Source organism: Nipponia nippon, unplaced genomic scaffold (assembly GCF_047370975.1).
Source record: "Nipponia nippon isolate SJK-2023a ecotype South Korea unplaced genomic scaffold, ASM4737097v1 scaffold_8, whole genome shotgun sequence".
Classification (NCBI taxonomy): domain Eukaryota; kingdom Metazoa; phylum Chordata; class Aves; order Pelecaniformes; family Threskiornithidae; genus Nipponia; species Nipponia nippon.
In genome coordinates this window covers 14,203,135-14,231,074 of record NW_028262402.1, presented here as the reverse complement: position 1 = coordinate 14,231,074, position 27,940 = coordinate 14,203,135, and the positions used below count along the sequence as shown (strand labels likewise).

Genomic DNA, 27,940 nt, shown 5'->3' with positions numbered 1-27,940 from the left:
ATATGTTCTAAACCTTACAAATGCAGATATTACTTTTTCCCCCAATAAAACTGTTTTGAAAGAGAGGACTGTATCAACGCTCTTTTAAACTAAATTACACATGCTAGGAAAACGGCCTTTTCATTCGGTTTATCAGAGGCGGAAAATGAAATATATTGTGCTTGCCGTGCACAGCCCCACAGCCTCCTCCTGGAATTACTAAAAATGGCATCAAGTGTCACGTCTGACCCAGCCACTCAGCACTCTTGAAAGCGAAGTACATGACTACCATTGTCCGGCAGCTATCATTTCACAGATCCAGGTCTGGTATTTAGGTTATCTTAATAGCTATTGTTTAGCAGACAACAAAAGGAATCACCTTTTACTTTAGCAGATATTCCTCAAAAAAACCCCCAGAAGTCACGTAAAGAACAGGTGCAAACAAACAGAAAAGGAGCCTACCCCTTATTGTAATAAGGAAACAGAGACGTCACGGCTACCCTTAGAGCTTGCATATTTATTGAACAAATCCTACTAAAATAGCTAAAATACATTGGGTACTTGTAGTGCATTATTAAAGATCACATTGTTACAAAAGCCTGCGTTTTCAGCAGTACACAACTGCAACTATACATAAATGCCACAACTGCTGAATATTACTTCTTGCTCTATATACAGCACAGTAGACATATCTAATCTATTGGAAAACAAAATGTACAAGAGAAGGGATACAGAAGGTGGGGAAAGGAAAGAAATCTAGGAAGTGCAGTGCATGCATTGTTATTTAACAGTCAGAAGCTAAAACAGTTCAGAACAAGGCCTGCCCTGTAAAAGGAAGAGCTAAAAGACAAAGTTATATAAAAAATTAAGGTGGGCTTTCAGACTGTGTCTAACACAACAACACTCCATGAGTAGATGATACTGTTTAGTTTTGTGTTTTGTGTTGTTTTGTATTGATAGTAGTCTGGGAGCAAGAACAAAAATGTAAAGTCCACATGTTGACAGTAGCGTGGAAATGTACTCTTTCCCCTTTAGGACTTCTCCTCCCAGAAATTTGCTTTGTTTTTCTTACTATATCCCCTATTTTATGGATTTGAAGAGGACATTAAAACTTGTCCCTTCTTCAAAAAAAGGCTTTAAAAAAAAGACAAAAATCAAAAAAGATTTTGAGAGGTTGGTGGAAAATTATTGCTCATCTTTCTCTGTTAGGTGGATAGGAGTCAGAAAGGAGATTTTACGTAAATTACAGTTTTGTGATTGCTCCCACTATAACTGCATGTTTGTGAGTGGACCCTGATAGGGAATCAGTTCTTCACTTGTACACTATAAGTAGTTACTCACCTACGGCACTGAATAAGAAAGCCACACTGAAGACACAAGTAAACAAGTCAGTCCAGTCTAAAGAACAACATTCAGAAAAACAAAGTACCAACACCTTCTCAGAACATGGAAATAAAAAATAACTCCATCAGAGCTACCTTGCCAAGGAGCATATTTAAAGTCCAAAATAGCACCATTCATCAGTGTCTCAAATCCCGTGGCAGCATCACAATCACTTACCACAAGGAAACCATGAGTTTCATACTACTTCTATACATCAAAAGAGTACATGGATAAAATATAGAGATATACAGACAATCGATGAAAATAAACTACTAGGCTTGTTACATCTAAATGAAAAAAAAGGGGGACTCTCAGCCTCTGCAAGAAGCAGTTCGGGATGGTGGAAATGGAGAGAGCAGTTTACCAGTTGCATGTGAGCAGTGGAGTTTGAGTAGTGGAAGACATTGCTGTGGTAGAACTAGGCCTGAGGGCCCACCTGTAATGTTTGTAAACATGGATTCACAGTGTGAAATTCTGAGAGCTTTCGCTTGAGTCAGAATGTTAAAAACTATTTTTTATGGTACACATTTGTCCACTGTTATTCTCTAAAGCAAGGCTCAGAGTCCCATAGTTTCTTCTTACACTTGATGATTTACACAGAAACAATTCCCAATATATGACACCATGACCTCATCAAACCCATACACCATATGTAATACAAATGAAGAAATTATGATTAAAAAGAGTAGAGGTAATTGATTTTGGTGAAATGGTGTCCATAGCCATTCACTGGAACCAGGCATGCCCCCTCTGCCTCACTTTTCTTCTTGCGATTTACTTCCTTCGAGATGGGGAGACTTCCCTGCAGAGAGGAAAAAAGAGTATCAGCTGTGCTTCGGTGAAGTCAGTTCAGTGGGGTCTTCCCATCTCCTGTTCTGAGGTTTCAGTAGTTCCCTACCTTTAGTTCAGAAATGAACGTCTACTAAACATGACTTAATCAAGTGTAAATGCTAATGCTACAGAGAGCAAAGGATCGCTTAACCACCAGGCAAGCCTTGCAGCATCTAAGGAAAACTCTTCACTTGGGGATGAATGAGTGTGCCCCAGCAGCCAAAATGCAAAAAGAGTTGAGCCAACGACCGTCCTCCACTGCTGCACTGGGGAATTTGGGCATTTGTTGCTGCTGGGGAGACCCCAGTCATCCCAGCAAAGTTACAGGAGAAGAAGCTATGGAGTGACAACCCTTTCTGCAGCTCACCGCCAGCTGTACATCCTTACACTGCTTCTCAAAATTATTTTTCTCACTCTTGCCAAACCAAGTGATTTCGGTGCCCTTCATTATAGCTGGGACAATTCAGGCCTAAAACTGCACCTGCAGGTGCCGTGTGTGCAGTAGTTCTGGCATACAAATATGGCCAAAAACGAGCTGTTACCTATTTTTGCACATGTGAAGCACAGGAGGCACGGTGTCTCAGCATCATGAATGCAAAACTCATGGCCACAAATCAACAGATGGCACCGAGCCTCTTTGAAAATATAACTCAGTACCAACTTGGGTAACCAAGAAACTAATGTTAATGGTATTAGTTGCCAATAAATTAATTTGTTTCCTTGCTTTTTTTAAACCCCAGGTTCCATTTTATCCTTTCACTTGGCCTCCAACATAAAAGTGCATCTTAGTTATGAAAGATCATCTTACTGTTAAGAGAACCTTTTACAGCTTAGACCTCTCATAAACACCTTACAGCTTAAGCAGCTAGCGTACGGTATTAAGTGACTTTCCTATAGTACTTCATTGAAAAGAGCACTCTAAAGGCACCGTAGCGTACAGTGTATTACTTGTCTCTGGACAAGTATGGAGATGGTGTGCTGTGTCAGCCAGCTGCCTCAGATAGGATTTCGTTAACTGGAGTTAACCATTCGGTCACTGAAGTCTATGTCTATTCAGCAAAGCATTTAAATATATGTTTCAATTTAAGCCTCAGTAGGAAGCCTAAAGGCTAAGCACGTGCTTAAAGTACTTTGCTGATACTATGCCATTATGGGATCTTAAGAAGAATTTTAGCTAGTAATATATTGTAAGCTACAGAAAAAAATCTGTGGTTTTTGCGTTTAAGAGACCAGAATTGTAAAGACGTTTTATTGCTTTTATTCCTTAGGACACATTTGTCATATAAGCAGATTGCTTGTAGTTTGTTTAAGAAATTGAAGTTATGTTCTCCAAGTTCAGTTTTTCTGATGGGAGAGTTGTGAATTTCTGAATTAGGAATTAAACACACGGCAGTCTCACAACTACCAAGAAAGTGCAATTTTCAGCAATTTTCCTTTCCTGGCTCTTCAGAGCCATAATTTTCACTGCAATGTCTGTATTTGCTACATTTACTTGTGCTGGGAATAAAGCTGTCCCATGGCCTTCCCACTGCCTTTATCACAGGATAAATTCTGCTTTTGGGTAGATGAACTCCCCCAGGGTTCTGCACTGCACACAGCCAGGAGCAGTTTTCAGACTGAACACAGAGTAAAATCCTTTCCTAAGGGCAAATGGTGCCCTCTCCCTTCAGGGCATCAGAAATGGAGAAACTGAGCAGACTTCGATCAGCACATATGCAGAAGGGCTCCGCAAGCCAGGGGAAAAAGTAGGAGTGGAAACATACCTTGCTTTTGCTAGAGCCAAGCTGGGGATTTTGCAAGAGACAATTTCAGAATGGAAAAATAACATCTACATTTTAGTGACTGCACAAACATGTTTCCTCACAGGACTCTAGAAAATTCCCTCCTCGTGATAATATTTTTGGTTTTTTGTTGACTAAATTTGCTACTTGTGTATCATTACAGGATATGAGAGGAAAACTAGAAACTTACATATGCAAACAGGCACACCACACAGACCAAAGGTCTGGGCAAATTTCCAAAAGCATTGTGTTGGGCAGTTCCTTTTCAGCTGTGAAAACAATCTCGGTCCTGAAATTCTGCCATACAATCATAAGATAAAAAGTCCCATATGACCCTTCTAGGTCTGGAAATAAATTGTCTTTAAGAAATGTATCCTTTTATATTTGTTGGTTGCATGAAAACAAAAAAAAAAGCACTTTTATCTGAAATAAGAGTTTCAAAAAATCTATTAATTTTACTTTATTCTTTCAGTAGTTAGAGCTGTCTAGCACTGAGTACATAAAACTGTTGAGCTGAAGGACTGAGTGCTTTCTGCAATCTTCTTCAGCAATTTACCCTGATTAATTTTATACGACAGATGAAAAAAATTAGATTCCAAAGACACTCAGTTTCTGTTAAGGCTGATACTCTGCTGGAAGCTGGGTTGTGTGCAGCTAATATTCAAGTTGCTTTTGAAGATCAATTGTGAAATAAAATTTGGAGCTAGTTCTAAAATCTGGTCCTTGTAAGCATATGCCATATATATTTTGAAGAATTACATAAAGGATAGAATAAATGCATTATATTTAAAAAGCGGGAAACCAATTAATTTAAAGGAAAAAAGTATAATATTTTTTGACTAGTTGAGAAACAATTATCTCTTTTGATAAACTTTTTTTAAGCTACGTACAGCATAAAAACATGGCTATTCATAAATCCAATATAATGCAGCATTGTTACTAACTATGCTGCACATAGTTCCCAGCTTCATTCCTGTGTTTCAGGAGCAACTTTGTTTAATGATGAATGACAACTTACTAAAAGCTGCTAACTTAAAATTTTGCATAAAAAACATCTAGTTAACACACAGCTGATTCATAAAACTAGCAAATTCATTTAATATAAGTATAACCATATACAGCACATTCATCGTAATCTGGCATTGCTATCAGCCTACTCAGCTGAACTTTTGAAATACTTTGAATGTTAAGAATGGCAGTACTGCCATATATGTTAATTTAAAGATTGGCATGCTGGCACATGAGTCTGCAAATAGCAGACTGCAAATAGCCCAGCTATAAATTTTAGAAGTTTACAAAGAAAAAGTGTGGAAAATACAGTGTTATCCAGATGGAATAGCAGAGTTTTGTTAACAGGGAGCTGGAGTCTAGATAATAATTGAAACTCAATCAAAACAATTTTCCATGTGCTTTCTTGTTTACTTACTTGACATTTTTTTTGCAGGAGTTTGAGTCAGTAATGAAAGGGAATATGAAAATAAAACATGTACATTCTGTGGTTCTGAGTAACTGTTTTATTTTCCTACTCAAATTTCATACCCAGTTTCACATTTATGAAACCAGCAATGGTTACAGAACAAGATCTTATGAATCTTGTCTGACAAGCCACATCTCCTGCATTTATGTTGGGGTACTTCTTGTCAAACACAAATGAAAACTGCCATGCTTTATATGCTTGTTACTCAAGCCAGGTAAGGCACAAGCAGAAAACTTAACAAAACAAAAAGAAAACCAGCACTACCTCCTTCCTCCTCCTGCATTAACATTGACTTTTTCATTCGTATTGCTAAGAGAGAATTACCAAAATCAAGCATTCAAAACTCAGATGTCAAGCTTGTAAAATCATGAGACAGACTTAAGAAATATGAGATCTTGAAAATTAGTATGTTTTCTTTCTGATATGTAGCCAGCAAGACTCCATGTTTTCTGCAAGCTCGAAGGCTAAAAACATAATTTTAAAATGAAAGCTGAAATCCTCACTTAACTGCCCAGCTCAAGGAGCCAAGGCTTTAAGAAAAAAAGAATACCATGAGACTCATGATGAAATCATGCGAGCTGGCTACTCTCTTGAAGCAGTCATAAAATAAAATCCATTGAACTTTCAATGTTTTGAGGTTTTTTTTTTCAGAAAACTTTCATCTTAGTAAACTGTTTGTTAGATGAAAGAAATTACAAAAGTAACTTTACCTTTGGAAATCCCCCATCCCCTCGGCTGGTTGGAAAGGTTTTCTGGCTTACCCAAAACGTTAACCTTGGTTGATAAACCTGTAGTGACATAAATATATAGAATGTCTTACTAACAAAGAGAGATTCATTAAATGCAATCAAATGCTGTTCATGTGACAGACCACATTACTAAACCAGAGAGTCTAATATCAGTTGAGCTTTGCCCAGAGACTTAGCTGTATTTTATGTTCAGTACATATTTTTGAGTACCCATGACAAGACCTGTCCCTAGAGTATTTCTACTATATTGTTTATGGCAATCTGCATTCAACAGAATTTTTAAAAAGAGCACAGCACTGGTTTTTTTTAAATCTCCTTAAGAAATTCTGTATGTCCGTACTAATAAACTTACTGAGGATATTGTGAGACCACATGCACATTCTCTTCTGCCAGAAGTCACTGGCGAAAGACTTTTTAATGAAGACTATTACCTTTGCTGATGACTGCAGGAGAGAAGGACAACACGACTTTGATTATCCTTGCACAATGGACTTTGAACTAGAACTTACTAAGATCATTGACACACATACAATTCCGTGTTAGCACCCTATATTTTAGACATTAAAGGAATTCCAACACATTATAAAAGACATACAATAAAATAGCTGGCAGCAGGATTTAATAGTTAAGGTACTGGCCTGTGATTGCTATAGCATAATTTTCCTATGAAAAATGGGTAAGATCCAAAGCAGGCCACTGACTACAGTGGGAAGCTAGAGTGAATAAATGCCAGCCTAAGACACCTCAGTTACAATTACTCCGATCTGGAAACATCCTGTGCTTCAGTTCCTCAACTTCAGGATGAAAATCAGAGCATTTCTTCATCTCACTCTCATTAAACACTGAAGTGGGCAGGTACAAGTTGCATAGCATGCTGAAGATCTTAAATTTATTTTCCTGCTGGGTCTGCCTCCTGGGCCTTTGGGGTTTTGTGAATTGAACTCTTTCTGCACAATGCCTGAATGTCAAACTGTCAATGTTTTGAGACGAACATTGTGAATTACACCATTCAAACTTTTTTGCACTTTGGGAATCAAAACTTGCCTTGTCACTTAAATTCCTGGTGGAGCAGCTTTACTCACCTGCTTACTGTTGTATTTATATTGAAACCTGAAGAATGTTTTCAGTTCTTGGAATTGCATGTTCACTATTAGTTGTCACAACTGGACTAGATGTAGTTTGGAGAAATTATCAGAAGATTACTTGAAGATTATATATATACAGAAGATTACTCTCGTTCCAAGAGAAAACCCTGAACTCTACTATAAAGTAGGAAACACAGGAGGGAAATGTAAAATACAGAGCCTAAGGCAGTGCCTGCACTGATAACACTCTCCCATGATTTTCCACAGTGCTTTTTGCTGATTAAAGCATCAGATTTTGTTTCATATTTTAGATTACTATATGATCTCAGACATGCCCGTTAAGCTCTCTGGGTATGGCTGACATGGAATAACTAATACATAGCACAGGGCACTCTGTGAATTCATCAGTTAAGGTTCACAATGAATATTTGAGACACTTGAATGAAAGATACCAAGTAACCCCTGAGCTCTCCTGTTGCTATTTATAATCACTGATTACCCATCCTGCAACTATGCCTTGATTTTATTGTGTAGTCCCATTCTTTGTATGAAAACTCATGTTGGGAAACAGTGATAGCAGTTCAGCTCTACCACAGGATGTGCGTGCTCAGACCAGCAAAATATACAAAAATGTGTATGTTCCTACAGGAGGAAAGAATAAGCATCAGAACATAGTATTATTCATTATGATGAATATGAGCTTCTGTATTTTACATGGAGTCTGAGATGTTCTCAGGTTAACCTATAGGCCTTGACATCCATATTACTATTTTAATAGGAATAAAATAAGCACCTGCAGTTAAATAATGAAGAAAGGACCCTCAACTTAAATTCATAAGAACTTACAGGGACTGCAGTCTGAGGGTGGATTTTGGGAATGGGGCAGGAGGAAAAAGGTGTAAGATTTACTCACAACTATGCTCCAGGGTTAAAAAACAAAATAAACCAAAAACCCACCAAAACCCACCACCAACACCACCACCAAAAAACCCTACTCAATGCCCCAGCTATCTTTCACAGTAATTTTTTGTGGAGAAAAAAATTCAGTAATGTCCTATTTTCTCCATATCTCTTCAAAAACAACTACTGTAGCCAATAGTGGAGGATAATAATCACGTGGAGCTACTCCACAGGCAGTAACTGTTCTGCTGTAACTGTACCAATGTCCTGAATGGGCAGCCAAAGGACTTTACATATCTGCTTTCTGAGCAATGCTGAAAGGCCAGGGAATCATGGTTTGGATCCTGGCTAAGTGGAGGAAGATTCTGAATGGAAAAAAGATACCGGTGTAGAAAAGTCCACTCAGGACTTACCCAGGAGGAAAAAAAGAAAAAAAAAGAAAAAGAAAAAAGGGACATCTTGCCATGCTATGTGCTTTATAAAATGCAGAAACTTAGATGTTCAAATATACTGATAACTAGAGTGTCAGAAAAACACAGCAAGAACTTTTAGTCAATTACAGTAGCTCAAAACAACTGATATTAATGTTGCAAGATGAGCTATAGAGAGAGAAAAAGTGCAAAGCAATGCTCCATTACAGAGTAGGATGTAAGGCTTACAACATTCCAGCTGTTAGCATGAAGCAAACACTTCTAAATAAATGCTTCCATTGATACACACCATATTTTCATTTCTTAGTACTTCCTGTGTGACTATTATGCGAGTACAGGCTTGGCTTAAATAACCAAAGTATGAGGATTCAGAACAGAATTACTGAACTTTAGGATGGACTGAAAACTAAAGTCACTGCAAGTCTGTACAATGCATGAGAGCCGTATGCTGACTCAAATGGATAGCCTCAGTATTTGATAATCACCAGGAAAAAAATGAGACTAGTAAACTTCAGCCATAAATTATCAGAGTGGATCACCCCTAAATGTCTGACTAACAACATTATTACCCTTGGAAGCCTGGCTTCCTGTCAGAACATGTGATACACAAAACCATTCACTCCCACTTTGAGAAGTCAAGGGGAAAGAAACCCACTGATCTGGGAAATGCTGTCTGAGACGGTGTTCTGCAACAGCAAGCAATTCTGCCTGAAACATCAAGGCCAACTTCAGATGGGCAATTATGAGCTATGAGGACTATGTTTTCAATTTCTTAGCCTCCATTCTCTTGAAAATGTACAAATAGTAAAAATTAAGATTGACAATCAGAAAAAGCAAAGGAAAAATAAATGCCCAGTCTGTTTACTGGCTCTTACAGCATCCAGACTCCAGAATGACTTACTGCTACTTTTTTTTCAAAACCAGAAGGATTTCAGGAGTAGACTCTTCTTTTCTCTTCTGCCCAACAAATTGAGACACTTCTTTTTTGCTATTGCAAAGGCTCTGTTTAACAAGCATTTCAAAACTCTAATGCCTATTCTTCCATTTTAAGCCATGTCCTCTTTAGGAGCAATGGTAGGGGAGCCCAAAGTTTTGCCCAGCTTTAAGCCAGATACATAAAATAATTTTAACAGAGCTGGACTAAATCTACTGTATCAGTCACATCAAAATGCTAAAATTAATTTCTTGCTACCCACTCTTCATTCCTACACACTAAGAGCATCTTTCAAACATTCAGGTACATTCATCAAGAGGAAAAAAAAGAAAAAAACCAAACCAACCAACAGATTTAAGACAGGCTAAACATAGTAAAATGAGCAGACTCCTGTTAAGCATTCCCAAGGTTTTTATAGTTAAGAAACAAACAAGAAAGCCCCCAGAGTTACTTCTTCTGCCTTTTTTTTTTTTTCTTTTCATGTGAAACAACACAATTCACAACTGAATTCCTGTTCATCAAATCTCCTTCAAGACTTAGAGGAGTTGAATTCAACTGCAGTCTGGATTTCCAGACTACAAGCTCAATGAAGAAGACCAACTGCTCTGAGTACACCACCAACCACCTTTTGAGAAGTCTCAGATAACTTCTTCATCATAGAAACCAGTCGGGGGGGGGGGGGGGGGAGGAGAATGAAAACAAAAAGGAAATGATGACAAGTACTCTAGAAATCCTTAATTCCAAATAAAAGGTGACCATCTCTAGTAATTCTGCATTAGCCTACCTAGGAGAAGAAAAAAGGGGGGAAAAAAGAAAAAAATATTTACTGTATGGATTAGCAGTCTAATAGCAGACACAGATGGCCACGTGCTGAGGAACAGGGGAGTAAAACAATAGAGGTATGTGTTGAAGAGAAGGAAAGAAAAGGGCACGCTCTTCCCCTCCACAGCACTAAAACGATGCTTGTGCAGTTGTGAGGACTGAGAGCCCTGTGTCTGTCGTGCCTAGTTCAGAATGGCGAGCAGCCGTCCTCCTACCCTGCTCTCCTGGGGATGCGACGTGTAGCCGAAAGGGAACACTGCTCCGCATTTCTGTACCTGTATTTCTTTAACGGAGGGCGGGGATTTTTCATTGCTCTGTGTTGCAATGACACAAATCAATGGTATTAAGTCTCCTAGAGGAAAAGTTGTGGATTATTCCCTTTTCGGCTGATCTCAGCATCACTGGAAGTGTCTAGCAGATTTTCTGTCCAAACTGAGTCCTGATGCATTTTCTTTTGCAAAAAAAAAAAAATTATAACATAGTTGCCTGCTAAGTTGAAACAGTTATAACTTTGCAGCTTTTAAGTTTCTTAGTTACCAGCTGGTTTGAGCTGTAATGACTTTCCCAGCACATTCTACCATGCCTTCTCAATCCCCCAAGTGCCTCCCACTGCAGTAAAAAGTTCTCTTTGTAACCAACAGCCCACCATCGCAATCCAGATGCATGAACAGCCCCTTCACTGAAAATCTTACTGCACGACTGCTTGAACACCAAGTAAATCATTCTGTTAAAAAAACTAATTCATTTTAAACAAAACTGGAAGGAAAGCTTTGCCAGGACCAATGCATTTACTTCAATGCAAGTGGTAAACTAATGCTCCCATCTGCAGTAATTTATTTTTAACACTGTGAGGGGAACATTATGAAAGCATATGATATTAATGTCCACCATGTTCCAAACGTAGCACAACACTATTTAATGCATACAGCAAATGTCAGCTGAATGTCTGCTGCTTCTCAAGAGTTTAGTTGGGTGGCAGTCTGCTATCAATCAGCTTTGTCTTCTGAATCTTCTGGAGAAGGGAATGAGAGGGCAACATCAAGAGCGCTCATTGTTGCTCTTTATTTCAAAGAGTCCGTGAAGTTTTGATGAACCTTTGTTATATTGAAGAAGCTGTACTCACGATCAAATGGGAGGCTGCTGTTGTGATAGGCTGACTCTGAAACAGACTCAGTGAGAAATCTTTCCCTGTTGAAACATCAGAAACCACAACTTGTCCAAGTTAAAATGCAATTTAATTACCTTAGCTTAATTATTTAAAAATACCATGAAGATGCAGATTAGCAGCTGTGTGGCTCTGCCAGTTTTGTGAACTTGATCACTTCTTTTGTGTGCCTCTGCATCACAAGTCTGAGGTGCAGCAACAGTTATCCCCAATAACCTGCCTTCACATTTTCAGTATACATTTCAGGGCAGCAGGATTTTCTATATCAGTCCTGCTTTCCACATCAGTACCATGAACATTCAAAAATCAATGGGGAAAAAAAAATCATTTACAATCTTTTCACCTGGTTAATTCCACACAGCAGATAAAGGCAGATAAATGGCTTGAGAGAACGGACGAACAATTATACACTCATTCTCCATTGCTCCAAGTGGCCCACCTTTTGGTGAGACTTTACCTGCCATTACAGTAAGAATTAATATATGGCAGTATATCGGCAGAACATGGCAAGACTACTGCACACCTGAACTTGCCTTTGACTTCTGTGCATCAGCATCCTTTGCTGGCTCTGCCTTTTCATGGGGAAGATATTACTGCTGCTTTTTATTCCTCCCCATCTGATGACTCAAACTCACAACCACATAGAGATGAAAAAGCCTAAATGAGACAAGTACGCTTTTCCTTGCATCCCCCTCTCCACGCTGCACATGAATTAGCAAGTTTATTCATTAGGGGTTTTTAGCAGTCCTTGTTCATCACTTCTTCAATTTCTGTCACTTTCACAGAATAGGATGTCATCTGCTCCTTCCATGCACAACATAAGGAAGTGACCTTGGAAGTAGTTTTTTTAGATTTTAAGTACAAAACTTCTCATATAAACCCATCTTCATCCATTGTTTCTTTCATCGTTCCTAAAGCTTCTGTTCTACAGGTTACACTGAAGTGTCTGCTTCTATGTAGTCTCCTACCTTGGCTCATCTATATTCTTAAAAGAATTCACTCCTCTCCTCATCCACACTATACAGGTTGCATCTGTTACATACGTACTTACAGCATCCCATGACATGTATAAGAAAATTATCTGAGTGACTGTGCAAAATTTGCTAAAACATGCTTTTAAGACTAATGGGCTCCACTGCTGCAGATCCCCTTGCTGCAGGAAAGGATACTAGTAGATAGTAAGCACTCAGAGCAGGGACATTTTTCCAAGAGGTCTCTTACATGACTACTGGCCTCCAAAACTGAGCGAGTATGGTGTTGAGGAGGGAGAAAACACAAGCTAATCTAGCCTGAGTATATAGTCAACACACTCCTGCCAAATTCTTTAGCTGGTAAGAACCCTCAACAGAAACTTTAGCTACCTTCTGGCATACATGATTGAATGAGTCTAGTTACAGAAAACACTTTCCCTGGAGAGGAATCCTCCCCACACCACCTGAGTGTAATGCAATTTTTAGGCAGAGAGATCAATTTGCTCTTTTCTGCACAAGTCAGAATGAATCTAGCTTGTGTGCTACAAGTGCTCTCATGCTGCTTTTCTTCTTCATTAATATGGAAAGAACATTGCAAAGCATCGTTAATATTTACCATGCATGTGAAGAGTAAGACAAAAAGAAATCAAGAGGTACATTGTGAATGTTGTCATAAATGCTCATCCAACTTCTGACTGAATTAATGAATTGCATAAAGATACTCATTACCAGAGCACCACACTCCTTGAAAGGAAAAGAAATGCAATTATTTCAGAACAATAATAAGAAACAAATGTATATTATATGGAAAGTTCCATTAACCAATAAAATGGCTGCAAACTACTTTAGTCCAACTGGACTCTGTGCATGGACTCTGAAACTGTAAAACATTACAGAAATCAAAATAACTGAACGAGCCCTCCAGAAAACCAAACCTCAAAACCCAGTGCAATCCAGCACCTTTTCCACTTCATTTTGTTTGCCTCTGCACTACAATGGTAGCTTTTGTTATTTTGCTTAACATGCACACACAGAAAAGCAACAGTAGCAAGCCTGAAAATTAAAATAGTATTTGAGTTTTCAGTTAATTACATATGAGTTTGTAATTTGCTCTTCAGGTATAATAGGGTAATGAAAAGTTTAATTAGTAACCATTTGTATCTACCCCTAATGGCAACTGCAGAACAAGATGGAGAAGCAAGTCTCCTCACAAAGCTAAGGTGGACATGTAGCATGGCAGCAAGATTCAGGACCAAAGGCTGCACAGTTAAGACCTTCAGTAGTTTCATACCCAATGCTGACAATGACTGGAGCAACAGAGGAGGAAGAAAAGCAGCATGGTCACGGGCTGACCAAAACAGTCCGTTTAGCCCAGTCTCCCCACTCCATCTAGTTTTGACCCTAAGCGAAAGACCAGCAAGAACAGTGGCCAGTAGGGGAATCCTGAAGAAAGAATAACAACAGAGACAGCCCAGAATAACACTTCTCCTGTGTGCTCTCCCAGTTCCCTCCTTCCAATTTTGGGGTATACAAAATGTATACACCAAGCTGAATCCCAAAGCATGTTTTGTTTTTTAATTTCCTGTAAATCTTCTAAATTAATGGCCTGAATACTGTAACTTACAGAAGACTTAATACACTGCTTTGGACTAAAACTGTTTTGTTTGTTTGTTTAATTTCGTTTAAATGTCTCACACATACCAGAAAGATGACCAGAATTCCAACAAGCGACGTTGTTCTCCAAGTGGCGGCAAGCTCACTGCCTCTGCCGACTGCCTTCCTGCAGAGCCCAGCCACGAAAGCCTTTCCCCTCACGAGATACCAACCTCTTGCCCAACCAGCATGTATTTCAGGCAAGTATTAAAAGCCTCAGTGGTGCTCTTGGAACAGAGAGACAGAACCACATCGTACAGCCAGTACTTACCTCATTAAAAGAGATGTAATGACCACAGCTGATGATATTGTAACAGGTGCTTCAAAGCATTATGGTACATTTGCCTGCACTCACCATACTACCAGCACCTAGTATCATTTAATGTTGCTTAACTGCTACTCCAAATACAAAAACACAAACTGTATCACGCATGTTATATAGGTTGAAAGTGATAAAATATCCATGGGTTCTGGGACTCATCTAATGAGGAGCCACACAGGAAAATAACTTCTCCTGCCAAGTACTGTCTCTGGGTTTTGTTCATGTAGCCTTATATAATTACTTAGCTGAGAAATTAAGGGACTTTTAAATTGGACATTAAATTATATTGGACATTTACCAATATTTCCACAGGATTTTGGTCTGCCAGCAGGAATAGAGTTATTTAAACTCATACTCTTTCATGATGGAGATTTATCACAGATATAGTCATGTTGAAACACAGAAGGAAGTTCTGTTCCTCTCTAACCTAGTCTTTTGGAGTAGCTCTATGACGCCAGTGTGTGCCTTCTAAACATCAGCGCTGTAAGAATTCAAGAGTTCTTTCTGACCATGTGCATATTGAGCCAAGGCTTATACCACCTTCAGTGAGAACACACAAATTTCTTTTAACTTTTTTCAACTTACTCCCACACAGGTATGCTATGCTAGTCAATAAGGTTAGTGTTAACAAAATTAATCCAGAAACATTTCTTCCTGCAGGATGAGAAGAAGCTACCTGTTCGGAGGCTGCGTTTTTCTACATGCAGTATTTACAGAAGGAAGCACCAGGAACCCTCCCAGGAACATCTACATAGGGATTCATTCAGTACTGCTACCATGAATTTGCCAGACCAGCAGTCTAAACTGAATTTCATGTAACACTCAAACAATGATTCATAGTATCATTCTACATTAAACATTTGAAAAGAACATTTTTTCACCTTTCCAGATTGCACCCTCAACCAATATGGTTTAATGAGGTGAATAAATATTTGAAATAAAAACAGAATACAAATATTTAAAAATATTTTTATTAAAATATCCTGTCCCAGTCAGTGATACTAACTGAATTATTTTTATGAAGTTGTTCTAGGCCTATTAAGTGTAGTCCCTCTCCCCTCTCTTTAGCCATACACACAAGGATCAGAGCTCAGGTGTGGGGCAGCAGTATTCCGATGCAAAAAGAGAGAAAAGATTGCTGGTGAAGGCTTTAGATCCCAAGACTTAAAAATCAGTGTCATGACTGTAGTATACAAGGTGTATATTGATTCTTATTTCTGATTTTCCAAGATTTCAGCCTTTGTGGAGAAAGTTCAGTAAGGATTTGTCCTGGACAACGTATTACGTAAACCTCCAATTCCATGTCTCGACACAGTTCTGTTCAGATAAAGTATGCCAGTGCACAGTTACAAAATTTTAGCACCCAGAGCATGTATGTTCGTGACTGGGTAGAAACACGTATATACAGAGCTTTTGTCTTTTCATGTGCTTATGAACTGTACCACAGAAATATCCACAGTATCTGTAGCTTTGGACAAAAATTACTTTTCTTTAAACCCCACTTCAGACTTTTGCAGCCATAATCAAGTAAAGGTTGAACAGCTGACTTGGCAAAAGCATTGCAAAAAGTGAGTTTGTATTTCTGCTTATTTATTTTGTAAGCTGAAAAGGCTTTAATTCTCCCTGAGTTTTCAGTAACTGAGTAGCGTTGAGCAAACTGCACCCAAGGTATTCTTCATGCACAACACATAAGTGTAAGAAAAAAGCACAGTATACGCATTCAGATGGCCAAAATTGCTCAGCTTTCATCCCTCCCCATTACTTCTCTTGACCAAATTCTGCCCATGGCTAGACATAAACAGAAGAGGATGTGGTATAGTCCTCCAGCTCCTGTGCAGTTCTGAACTACCATAAAGGCGATTCCAGTTCCAGTTCCAGACTCAGTAATAATCACCAAAGAAGTATGAGTTTTCTCATGCCAGACCAGGAGCTGCACTTGTCCAGTGTGTATCTAGTATTAGGCTGGACATAATGTCTCATCCTAGTATCTCGTTCTTCTTATTCCTCAGAGCATATAAAAGGTTCAACATAATGCCTGCCTCTGCCAGACTAATCCCAGGCTCCATTCTCCACAGACAATCCTAAAGTTAAAGTTATGAGCAGTTGTTCCAACTAAGGTGAAGTCATTTTATAGACAGAGAAAATTACAGAATGTGTAAAGATATCTGCATATAATGCACTGGAAAATGGTTGCAATGGCTAAACTGGGATGAAATCTTAAATACAAGCTTTGCCTCATAAATTTCTTCACCTAACTTAAATAACATTATACATTTCCCTAGGAACTGCAAAAAAAGAATAGGATGGTGATTTTTTTTCTCTTCAACCAAATGCAGGTTGTCATTTCTTTCTCTCTGACTTCATGAAGAAAAGCTATTTTCCCAACTGTTTTTTTCTCCAAAAGGCCATCATCCCATTTTTCTCTTTTTTCCCCCAAGTAAGACTATAAAACGCAGAGAAAGCCAATGACAGAATAACCTCAAAACTGATCCAGTTCAGGCAAGGATATGCCACAGGAAGTGTTTAGCCCAAATGCCCTCCCTCCGGGGCCTTTTTGCTTTGGGATGACACAGCTATACTGTACAACACCTAACCTAGAGATTCCATACCACTAGTGCTTAGAAGAAAGCCATCTAATCCTGGTAAGTCAGAAGTAAATTAATGAGCTGCTCTAGAATATATTTTGTTTATTTTCAGGTAGGTCAAAAGGTCAAAATTAAATTACTAAGGAGGTATCTGTTTACTGACATACACTTTTATTAGTGTTATTAGTTTAAATTCCTTAGCTCCTGCACTGCTAACTCTCAGAACCAAACTTGAAGTCCAGAAATGAGCTGCAATGCAAGCAGGGAAAAAGGACACACCTGAGTGCTTTAGAAGCAAACAAACAGACCACTTTCTCAAGTGTCTAAAATGCCTGTTTGATTTCTTTCTTTGAAAACAAACATTTACCATTAAAAAAAGCCTTTCCTGTTTTTGCTAAAAGTCTTCTTTGAGGTCACAGAAAACTGGACATAAGACTTCCTCACTCTCACTCTTCCGACAAGATCCTTTATTTCAATGACTGGATCACATAGGCCAAATAAATTTTTAAAACAATTTTTTTCTTTTTTTTTTTTTAGTTAGAACCCTATTTTTTTTAATCTTAATTTTAACCTAGATTTGTATGTTATGACATACAGCACTTTCCATGAGAGCGGTATACAGAAATTCTGGCATTTCAAATAAAAATAGCAATTAAAACCACCTCAGGACTTTATACATTGCAAATAAATATAAAAGGTTCTTTCTTCCTTTAGGGGGTCACTTAATCAAATACATTATACACAAGTAAGGACAGATCTTTAAATGGCAGGTCTTCTTGTGTAAGATGGCTCTAAACATCCATGAGTCAAAATTATAAGAAGAATAGAAAGTACACTCTTCTGCCTTTCTATTTCTCTTTAAGTTATCAATGATGTTATTATTACACAGCTCCAAGAAAGATTAATTAACCAGGTATGAGGAAATCATAATTCCAAGTCTAGAAAAAGGAGAAGCAGCATTGAAAAGTAACCTGCTAAATTGTTTGCTTTTACTTGTAAGCAGTTTAATAAACATTTTATGGAATAAGAACATTAAGAAGGTAAGACAGTGAAGTTAAACCAAGAATTTTGTTCTCACCCAACAAGTTTAGTCACTCTTAATTTTACTGTAAGCTTAACTAAACAATTAATGAACTTTCAGTTTAGCAAAGGAATAAGCAGGCCATTTTCACCCATTTTTTAAGGTTTAGTTCAGCCTGGTGAAATATGACAGCTAAATTTCCACTGACCAGTGAAAGCAGAATAGAGCCTTTGCATATGCTGTTATATTGAAAACAAAGTAACCACTTTTACAATCATGTATTTCAGTGTAGACAGTGTTGATATGTAAAGAATTCTTCCTGCACATTAGAATGGCTAAGGACACACTTGGAAAAAATAACAAGAATTATGCCAAAGACAAGTGTGTCCACTACTGCAAGGAAGGTATGTCAGTGGTCTGACTTCAAATTACATTCGGTGTTACTGTGCCAAAAGTGAAAGACAGGGGAAAAAAGGGTGATGGTAGGGGAAGAGATTCTGCCAAGTATCACAACTTCAGCAACCTTGCAAGTTGGGGCAAAACCTAGTCTTTCTTACATTGAAATACTGATCAACAGTCACAAAAAAGTGGGATTAGGCGCTTTTGTAAAAAATAAAAAACTTTTCAAAAACAGCCAAATGAGATTTTTATTTATGTTACACTGCAAAAGAAACAATAGGACTAGACATTTTGTTTTCTGCATTTGGATAGTTCTAGAGTTGTATTTTGTGTTCTGGCCTGGAGTCTGGCTTTACAAAACTGATTTAATTGACTACTACAGGAACCTTGCTAGATTTACAGAACCATCTGCTGGTAAAAATCAGTGGCTATTTTATGCTTAACAAAACTTAAAATAATCTTTTGTTCCATAGATAGGCATATATTGCACCTAACAGCCTGCATACCATCTCAAAATGTGGGCTGATTGTCACCTTGGTGTTGGTAGAAAAACAGTTGCCTTACCCAATATTCCACAGTTGTGTGAACAAAATGTATTTTAACGTGATTTCTATTCACAGTTCAAGTGAATCATTTCCCTTTTAATTCCCCACCCCCAACTATTCATTTATATACAGATGAGCAAAGCACTTTGATGAAAGTAGGTTCCAGAATAGACTAAAACTCCAGAATTTGCAAGTTTATTTTTGCAGATAGGAATGATATAAAACAAGGAGCCAAAAAGAAAAATAGCCTTTATAACAGATTACATATTTGCTTATTTTAAACATCCTTTGATCATCTCTCCTCCCCCAATCAAAACAACCCCAAAGAACCAGACAAGGATAATATAATTAATGCAATTAATTTAACCCAATCTTAAATAAGAATATGTCCTTGAGAACATGACACTTTGGAAAACATTCTGTGCTAACGTACACCCTATGCAATGCTGCTTCAGACAAGCTGTTGCCCCATGCAAATTAACAGCTTTTTGACCATGATACCATCATGTAGCACCCAAAATATATCACATTTATGTCAATACAGATATTCAGACATGCTTCAGTGACAGCTGCATCTTCAATCAAGAACGCTACACAGCATCTAAACCAATTCTGCCTACTTTATCTACTTTTTCTGTAAAAAATGATTTTCTTTGTCCTGCTGATTCTGAGACACTCAGTCCTCAGAGAATACCATATTTAGAGAGTATTTAGATGTATAATGTTTCATCCTTAAATTAGGTATTTGTCAGCAGTAGTATCTCAGAGTATAACAAATGGGCTTTAATCAGTAAAAATATGAACACAATTAGCACTGAAGGAAATGGGTCACTACTGAATATTGTTCAATAAATACATTCCAGCCCAGTGCCTGTAAGTTCAGTTAGGCTGAGGCCTAGCCATTTTTTCTGGAACAGATTCGTATCACAAAGAAAGGCTAACCTTCTGAAAAAATTACCAAATAATAAGAAAATTTAGTTTGCATTTTATGTGCTTCCCTGACGGACTAACATTAAATCTTCTTCACTTACTAAGTGCAATGACCTATTTCTTCTTTTTGGGGGGAAGGTGGCGGGGCTGAAATTATTGCATACTGTTTTGTCTGCCTGTATTCCTACATGTGTTATGATGTGTATTTTTCATAGTAACCTAAACACTGCTTGTTTCAATTAAATAAGCCTTACTGCACAAAGAGGGATTTCAGATTTTTATTCAAGAAATGCAAGAAAATCAAAGATCCAACATATGGAGGTTTTCAGAGTACATCAGTCATCGTATGGCAAATCCCCATAGCCTCAAAAAGGATGTCTTATAAAGGCCGTATTTATAAATAAGTATTGGGGATGGGGAAAGAAGGTTTCTATTTACACAAAAAATTACTGATTTTTTGCTAAAGCAACTAATTCTTACCATTTTTAGATTCTGTTAAGTCTTGGGATTGCAGTTTCTCTCAAGTAGCACAAGGAGAACAATCTGAAAACAATTTAAAAAAAATAAAAATGAAAAAAAGTCATTCCAACCATCACAATATTTAATAGATTTTTATGGCCAGCATTAATGGTGGGTCAGCCGAGTATAAGCTTCAGTGGCTAAGCTTAAAGTCATGCAAATTATTCTAATCACATGTACACTTATATATCATGCTTCTCTGCACTTCAGTGGTCTGTAGGCTTAAATATAGGACAAAGGAATCCCTGGTACCTGGATTTGCAGAACCCTGTGCTATTCTTAGCACTTGGTAGATCTCTGAAGATCACTATACCTAATGGTTAACACACCTAAAAATCAGTCAAGAGGACAAAAACCGTCACCCTATGCTTACGATAAAGGTGGTCCATTGTTCCCAGGCACACCACAAACTGTGTTTTTTTGCAACCAAGAAACAAGTACAACAGTGTGAGGCTTTCACGATGTAATGGCCCGGAGAGTAGGTATTTTTGGAAATGGCACTGCATTACATAACCTCCAGTTTTCTCTCTCTATTCCACACCCCCCCCCTATTTTAAATAGGGAGCCAAAAAAAAAAAAAAAAAGGAGAGTAGGTCCTACCTCATTTAAATGGTACCTTAAATTACCACTCTCTTAATTGACTGAATCTGTACCATACCTCCTTTATCAGTTTTCATATAGTGACAAAAATTAAAGTTCTCTTCTATTGATTATGTATTTCTTACCTATAGTGTGTATGTATGAAATGTAATTAGGTATGAGTCATATGTTTACACACAAACACACACACACACATATTGTATTTAAAACTGCAAACTCATATATCTAAAAATGTACACATAAACGTTTGAAAGAAAGCACATCACTAAATGTCCATCAAAATACGTTTGGTTTTGGTTTTTTTTCTCAAAAGAACCACCCAAAATTTAACTGCTGCACATGCAAAAATGCAGAAGGCTGTTGCAAGAATGACTGCTTTCTAAAAATAAACCCTAGCAGCCTGAGAGGAATCCAGTGTCAGGGCGGAGAAGAGGGAGATTCGTTTTACAGAGGAGAAGAAAAGAGACGAAAACCCAATCCTAGAGCCTTGCATGCATGCTAAAAAAGCTAAGTGCATTAGGTTCAAAAATGCATTTTGGTGTTTGTGGAGTGCAGAAGCGAAAAAAAGGAAACAGTTTTAGAAAACCACTTCTCATCTCCCCTTGCATGTGTGCAGCAAAATCCCCAGCCTAGAAATCTAGCCTTAAAGCATAAAGACAAAGAGTTAAATACATCTACTGCACGTTTTCTCATCTTCTTTAAGAAAGCCTGTTTGGAAATGTGCACCGAGAGTGGGAAAGGCAAGCTGCAGCAAAGTCCAGCTAAGGACAAAAGGAAATGAAAAGAAAAAGAGAGAGAGAGAGAGAGAGACAGAGAGAGAGACAGAGAGAGAGAGGATTAATTAAAAAAAAAAATAAAATTCTGTGGATTGGAATTGCATATACTTACAGACAAAAGCCCCCGCTCCCTGCTCACTTTCTGTCCTTTCTACATGATCTGAAACACAAATGTGGATTAAAAAAGGGCAGCATGCTACAGAAGGGAATTTATAGTTGGGGGAGTGGAGAGAGGGTAGGGGGTGTGGGGAAGAATGACTGCACCTCTTCCAAAGTGCAGCCTTGGAGAAAAAAGAAAAAGGGGTGGGGGTGGCTGGGGGAAAGTCTCTCTCTCTCCCTCTCTCTCAGGCTGGGTTTTGGTTGCCAGTGCTGGTTATATTGAACAATGAGCTAATTCTGATGGTAGCTGGCTGGCTGCCAGCTCTCCCCCATCCCCTCCCGTCCCCTCCTTACACATACACACTCCCCCTGCCTGCCCGCCCGCTCCCGCCCGCCTCCCCCCCGCCCGCTGCTGCAGCGCCAGACTGCTTAGTCTGCAATAATCCGCAGCCCCGCGTCCCCCCGCTGTCTGGCAGCCGGGGCACCGACCGCCCCGCCGCCGGCCGCGCTCCGCCGGGCAGCGCCGGGCGCGGGGGGAGCGGCGGCGGCGTCCCCCGAGGCGCGGGGCCGCCGCCGCCCGCGGCGCTGAGGGACGCGGCGGGGCGGGCGGGGAGCCGTTAGCCGTTGTCAGCCGTTAGCCGTTGGCCGTTGTTGGCCGTTGGCGGGCGGCCGTTGGTGTCCCGGCGCCCCCCTCGCAGCAGCGCGGCGCGGGCCTGGGCGGCGGCCAGACGCGGAGCGGGGCCAAGGCGCTGCACAGCGGCGGCGACCGGCCAGCGGCGCGGAGCGGAGCGGCGCGGAGCGGCGCGGCAAGCGCGGCGCGGGGGAGGGAGCAGCCACATACTGTAATAATAACCCTGCAGCGGCAGCAAAGGGCATCTGAGGAGAAGGGGAGGGAGACGGAGGCAGCAGCCCGCCCGCCGCTTCGCCTCCCCTGCGCCTGTCTGGGAGGGAAGAAAATGGTGGGCGGGGAGGAGGGGGCGCCGCGCCGTGACACGGGCGGGCGGGGGCCGCGGCGGGGACCGGCCCCGGGCGGCCAGGGCAGGCGCGGCGGGCCGCAGCGCCAGCCCGGAAAGCGCGGTCCTCCGGGCGCGGAGGAGCGCGGCGGGACCCCGGGAGAGAAGGCGGTCGGCCCGCTGCCAACCGGAGGTGCGGGCCCCGCCGAGGGGCTGGCTCGGGCACCGCCTGTGGGGGCGTGAGGCGGTGGCGGAGCGCGGGCTCGCCCCGCAGTGCAGGCGCACACAAGCACTGCAAGGGTGGCCTCCCTGGCCCGCGTATACCTGCAGGACGGGCAGAGACACAGCACCGCGGCATGCCGCAGGCGGCTTGTGCCGGGTCAAGCGCAGTCTGTCAGGGAGGGGTCCCACGAGCTTTGCAGGAGCAATGTCAGGTTATGCGTTATCATGAGGGACGGAAACAGCCAAGTGAAGCGCAACGTCGCGACACAAAAGGCTACGCGAAGGCTCCCGCTATGTAGGCACCAGGGGAAATGGGGCAGTGTAGGCACAGCATGTTGATGAAGAGCAACAGAGACAGTACACTGCTGCACAGGTCCTTCCCTAAAATGCTGTACGAATATATGGCCGAAAAACAGAGACACAAGTCGCAAGGAGCAAGATGCTCTGTTACCCTGCAGCATGTGTAGTTACCTTCTTCAAGGTTATCATGTCTGAGACAAGGATGGTTAAAATAGTATGAAATCATACAGGCTGCAGGCTGATAGATTAAGTCTTCTCTACTAGGCCTAGGTTTTGAGCAACTAACGTCGTTTTTGAAATCCACTTTTATTTAACTCCCCATGAAACTGCATTTGTCTGTGGTCCACATAGGATTTCCATTTGTTGAGTGGAATCGGCTTGCTAGCATGTCTTTGCAGCTTCCTGACCAGCTACTACATCTCTGGGAATGCTCTGCAAGCCTGTCAGCTTAAGGAAAATTTGGCAGCTGGAAGGGAGAAATTGAGATGTAAGCAGCCCCTGATATTTAAACCCCTGGTAAGCTGCGATGGTAATTCTAACTTCAGTGCATTAGGGTCAGATCATTAGCCTCAGAAATCATAGCTACTACTGCTGGCATCTGTTCTCCTGCCTGCCTCCTCCACAGGTTGTCACCGATCAACTGTTAGGACTGAAGCACATTAGAGGTTGTACATTTAAACTTTGTCTTGCGATAGTGAAGGAGCATTATTCTAACCTTTTGCTGAATAACAAATACTGGCCCAGTGCAGGTAGCGGCCCTTCGCGGCACACACTCAGGTAAGAGCAATGGGTTCCCTCTGGCTTAGGTGCATCTTCTGACCTGGGAAGTATGTGTCCTAGCTGGTGAAGTGTCAGAGATTCACCACTTGTAGAGATTTGACACTGGGGAATGAAACTAGATACCAAAGACGTAACTGTGCGGGTAGTGGGAAGCTTGCAGTAATGAAGCCCCTAAGAAGCTGAAGTGGACAATGCTGTCACCCGACACTAAGGAGACAGAGGGCTTCTTTTAGGGATCCATGGCAGAATGATGACAGCACTAAATCATAGTTAGAATTAAAGCTTTATATTCTTAACGGGATATTATTACTCGTATAGCACAGAATTTAGAATGGCACAAGATTTCTACAAGCAGAATCAATATAGTACAATCTGTAAGTAGCGTAATACAGAATTTATAATACCACTTATGATTTATCATCACCTAGATCCTAACTTCACTTATAATTTCTAATCACCTCGACCCACTGCAGATCATGTCAGATCTTAATACTTGGTTTGCTGTATAAATGTAACAGTCATAATCTAGACTCAAAACTCATAGAAAAGAATAGAAGTCTCTCAGTCTGTGGAGGAAGCAGATGACAGTGGAGGCATCCCTGGCCATTAGGAGGTCCCAGGTGCCACTGTCCCACAGCAGCTCTGGTCCAGGTTCCCCAATGAGGACTTGTAACTGGTTGATTTTATGGACAGTGCTCTGGGTGCTGTTACGCTTCCCTGTTCTGTGATGGGGCTGCCACCACCACCGGGTTGGCCGGGTGCCTGGCACCCTCGAGGCTGGCAAGGAAGGAGTAAGCGGCCTGGCCCCCAGGAACCTTGAGGCCAGCAGGGAGGGGAAGAAGAAATCCGTTTGGTTTGGCTGCTGGGTGCACAGGGCCGTCACGGCCTGATAACAAGGGAAAAGGAGCAAATGTGTGACCCCCTCGCTCACAGAGAATGGCTGCTTGCCTTAGAAAATGGCATTGGTTATGCTAATCACATTACCACGGAGGTTGGGAGCAGGGGATACCAGTCACAAATGCTGAAGTGGACTGAACATGCCAAAGCTAGTGTAAAGCATGTTCGATGTTTTGTGGCATTTCCTGAAAAGTTGTGAGGAGGAGAGATATGAGCTCCCAGCTAAAAGTGTGGTATCTTTCTCCCTCCCCTGCTGCCTCAAAGCCCTGAGTGCCCAGCTTCTCTAGTCCTTTCTCCCCTTCCCTCCCCGCACCTCATTTGAAAACCTACCCACAGCCTAAACTTCCTACTGGAACCACCAAGAATGGTTGTGGACAGGTGTAGACCTCCATCTGAGCCTTTAAAGCCTTCATTTTCTTCCCAGTGATTTGGTTTTTTACCCCAGGTAAGCAACCTGGTTTGTTGTGCTGTTTGTACTTCACTGTATCTGGATAGTGGTACCTGTTCGTTGGCTGTGACAAGATGAGTTGCTAGGATCTGCTCAAAGTCTGCACTGTTTAGTTTGGCTGCAGTGTCTTGAATTTCCTTTCCCTTAGCCAGCTTCCATTAGCAGCTCTGATGGAAACTAGGAAACAAAGGTTTAGCTGGTAACAGGAATAAGAGGGCAAAAGCCTGCATGGGAGAAGAGAAGGAGGCAGCAGAAGGAGGCAGTCTGGCCCCACCGTGGACAGGAGAGGTTCTGCCACTCCTGGTTCTGGTAATGTAATTACATGTCCAAGGTTTGTGAGGCAAAGCCTAATATGGAGGACATTGACCCCAGGCAATGAGGTGGAAACTGAGAAACATTAAGAACCAGTTCAAGCAAACTGCTAAGATTGAACTGAAAATATCTTTGAAAAACACTTCACTGAAATTATTAGTCAAGAAATACATCAAAAGAAATACAATTTTTGATCATGTCTTTGTTAAAGAGGTAAAGAACATTGGGATGCTGAGAAACACGAATAGGTGACCAGCCTATTAGGGAGAACTATTGCGCTTTCTAAAATGCTGTGTTGTGAGGAAGTGGAAATCTTTTTGCACCTGCAGCTGGGACCTTCAGCCTGCCTGTGAGTCCGGTGCCAGCCTTCCCTCTTTTAGTCTTTAGTCACTCATACAAAATTTCATTATTGCAAATGTAGCATTCAGGTAAATTGTCCTGCTGTCTTCAGGAAAATAGGTTTAACCCCAAGCCTGATTTTTATACCCTGTGGTTACCTAAACCAGTGTGATTTTGTTCTGTGGTCAATTATAGATGGGGAGGAAAAGTTTGTTCCTTTTACTACCTCTCATCTGTAACCATTTCCTTTGATTTTTTTCCCCTTATTTCTTTCTTTGGCCTGATTATAAACCCTAAAATTGATAAAGCCCTGACCTACAAAGCATTATGGTTATACAAATAGCCTAAAATTGGCTTGGAAAGCAGACAGATCAGAACAGGCCCTTATGGCTGAGGGGAATGTAGAAGCAGCAGAAATTATAAAGATTTAGTGTTAATAAATCAGCAGCTGGGAAACTCCATAGTTTGCAATGAATAGGCATAAAATAAGTCACCAGAGAATCACTCTGAAGTTGTCCTTCCCAGATCTGACAGGGGACAGAGATGCTGTATCCTACACTACAGGCCACAATTCTCACTCATCTTCTCACCTCCATCCTTGAGCCATCCAACTCCAACACTGTGCACAGCACGTGAAACTAACAAGACTCTGATCTGGAAATGGGTTGGATTCAAGCCTGACAGAGGTAGTGTAGCGAGCTGCCTGCTCAGGTAGTGAATTGGTTGTGGATTGCCTGCAGCACCTGAAATAACAAGGTGGGAGGAAGGCACATGAGCTGCTGGGTGAAGCTGGAGGTTTGGCAACTGGAGCCAGGTCATGCATGCAACTCATTGTAAAACTGTCCAAAACCCCAAATTCATAGAATCATAGAATCGTCAAGGCTGGAAAAGACCCTTAAGACCATCGAGTCCAACCATCAACCTATCACTGCCAAGTCCATCTATACCATGTCTTCAAGCACCATATCTATCCGTTCTTTAAATACCTCCAGGGATGGAGGCTCAACCACTTCCCTGGGCAGCCTCTTCCAATGCTTGACCACCCTTTCTGTGAAGAAGTTTTTCCTAATGTCTAACTTAAACCTCCCCTGGTGCAGCTTGAGGCCGTTTCCTCTCGTCCTATCACTCGTCACTAGGGAGAAGAGGCCAACCCCCACCTCGCTACAACCTCCTTTCAGGTAGTTGTAGAGAGCAATGAGGTCTCCCCTCAGCCTCCACTTCTCCAGGCTAAACAACCCCAGTTCCCTCCACCACTTCTCATAAGACATGTGCTCTAGACCCTTCACCAACTTCGTTGCCCTCCTCTGGACACGCTCCAGCACCTCGATGTCCTTGTTGTAGTGAGGGGCCCAAAGCTGAACACAGTACTCGAGGTGCGGCCTCACCAGTGCCAAGTACAGGGGCACTATCACCTCCCTGGTGCTGCTGGCCACACTATTCCTGATACAAGCCAGGATGCCATTGGCCCTCTTGGCCACCTGAGCACACTGCTGACTCATGTTCAGGCGTCTGTCTACCAACACTCCCAGATCCTTTTCTGCCAGGCAGCTCTCCAGCCACTCCTCCCCCAGCCTGTAGCGTTGCATGGGGTTGTTGTGACCGAAGTGCAGGACTCGGCACTTAGCCTTGTTGAACCTCATGCAGTTGGCCCTGGCCCAACGATCCAGCCTGTCCAGGTCCCTCTGTAGGGCTTTCCTACCCTCCAGCAGATCGACACTTCCACCCAGCTTGG

At 41.1% G+C, this 27,940-nt stretch overlaps 1 protein-coding gene across 3 annotated transcripts; it reads right to left on the bottom strand.

Moving 5' to 3' along the window:
- Positions 1 to 476: 476 nt before the first annotated feature.
- Positions 477 to 22,871, bottom strand: NREP (neuronal regeneration related protein). 3 transcript variants are annotated; one of them, XM_087741969.1, is made up of 5 exons: positions 22,799 to 22,871; positions 21,971 to 22,018; positions 20,444 to 20,506; positions 6,162 to 6,239; positions 477 to 2,164 (listed from the first exon to the last, which is right to left on the bottom strand). In XM_087741969.1, the coding sequence occupies exons 3-5, from the start codon at positions 20,444 to 20,446 to the stop codon at positions 2,039 to 2,041; spliced, it is 207 nt and encodes a 68-aa protein (XP_087598095.1). In that variant the 5' UTR covers positions 20,447 to 20,506; positions 21,971 to 22,018; positions 22,799 to 22,871; the 3' UTR covers positions 477 to 2,038. The 3 variants fall into 3 exon arrangements, with proteins under 3 accessions (XP_087598095.1, XP_087598094.1, XP_087598093.1); XM_087741968.1 differs by lacking the exon at positions 22,799 to 22,871 and adding an exon at positions 22,123 to 22,226; XM_087741967.1 differs by lacking the exon at positions 22,799 to 22,871 and having other exon boundaries at positions 21,971 to 22,116.
- Between the last annotated feature and the right edge of the window lie 5,069 nt (positions 22,872 to 27,940).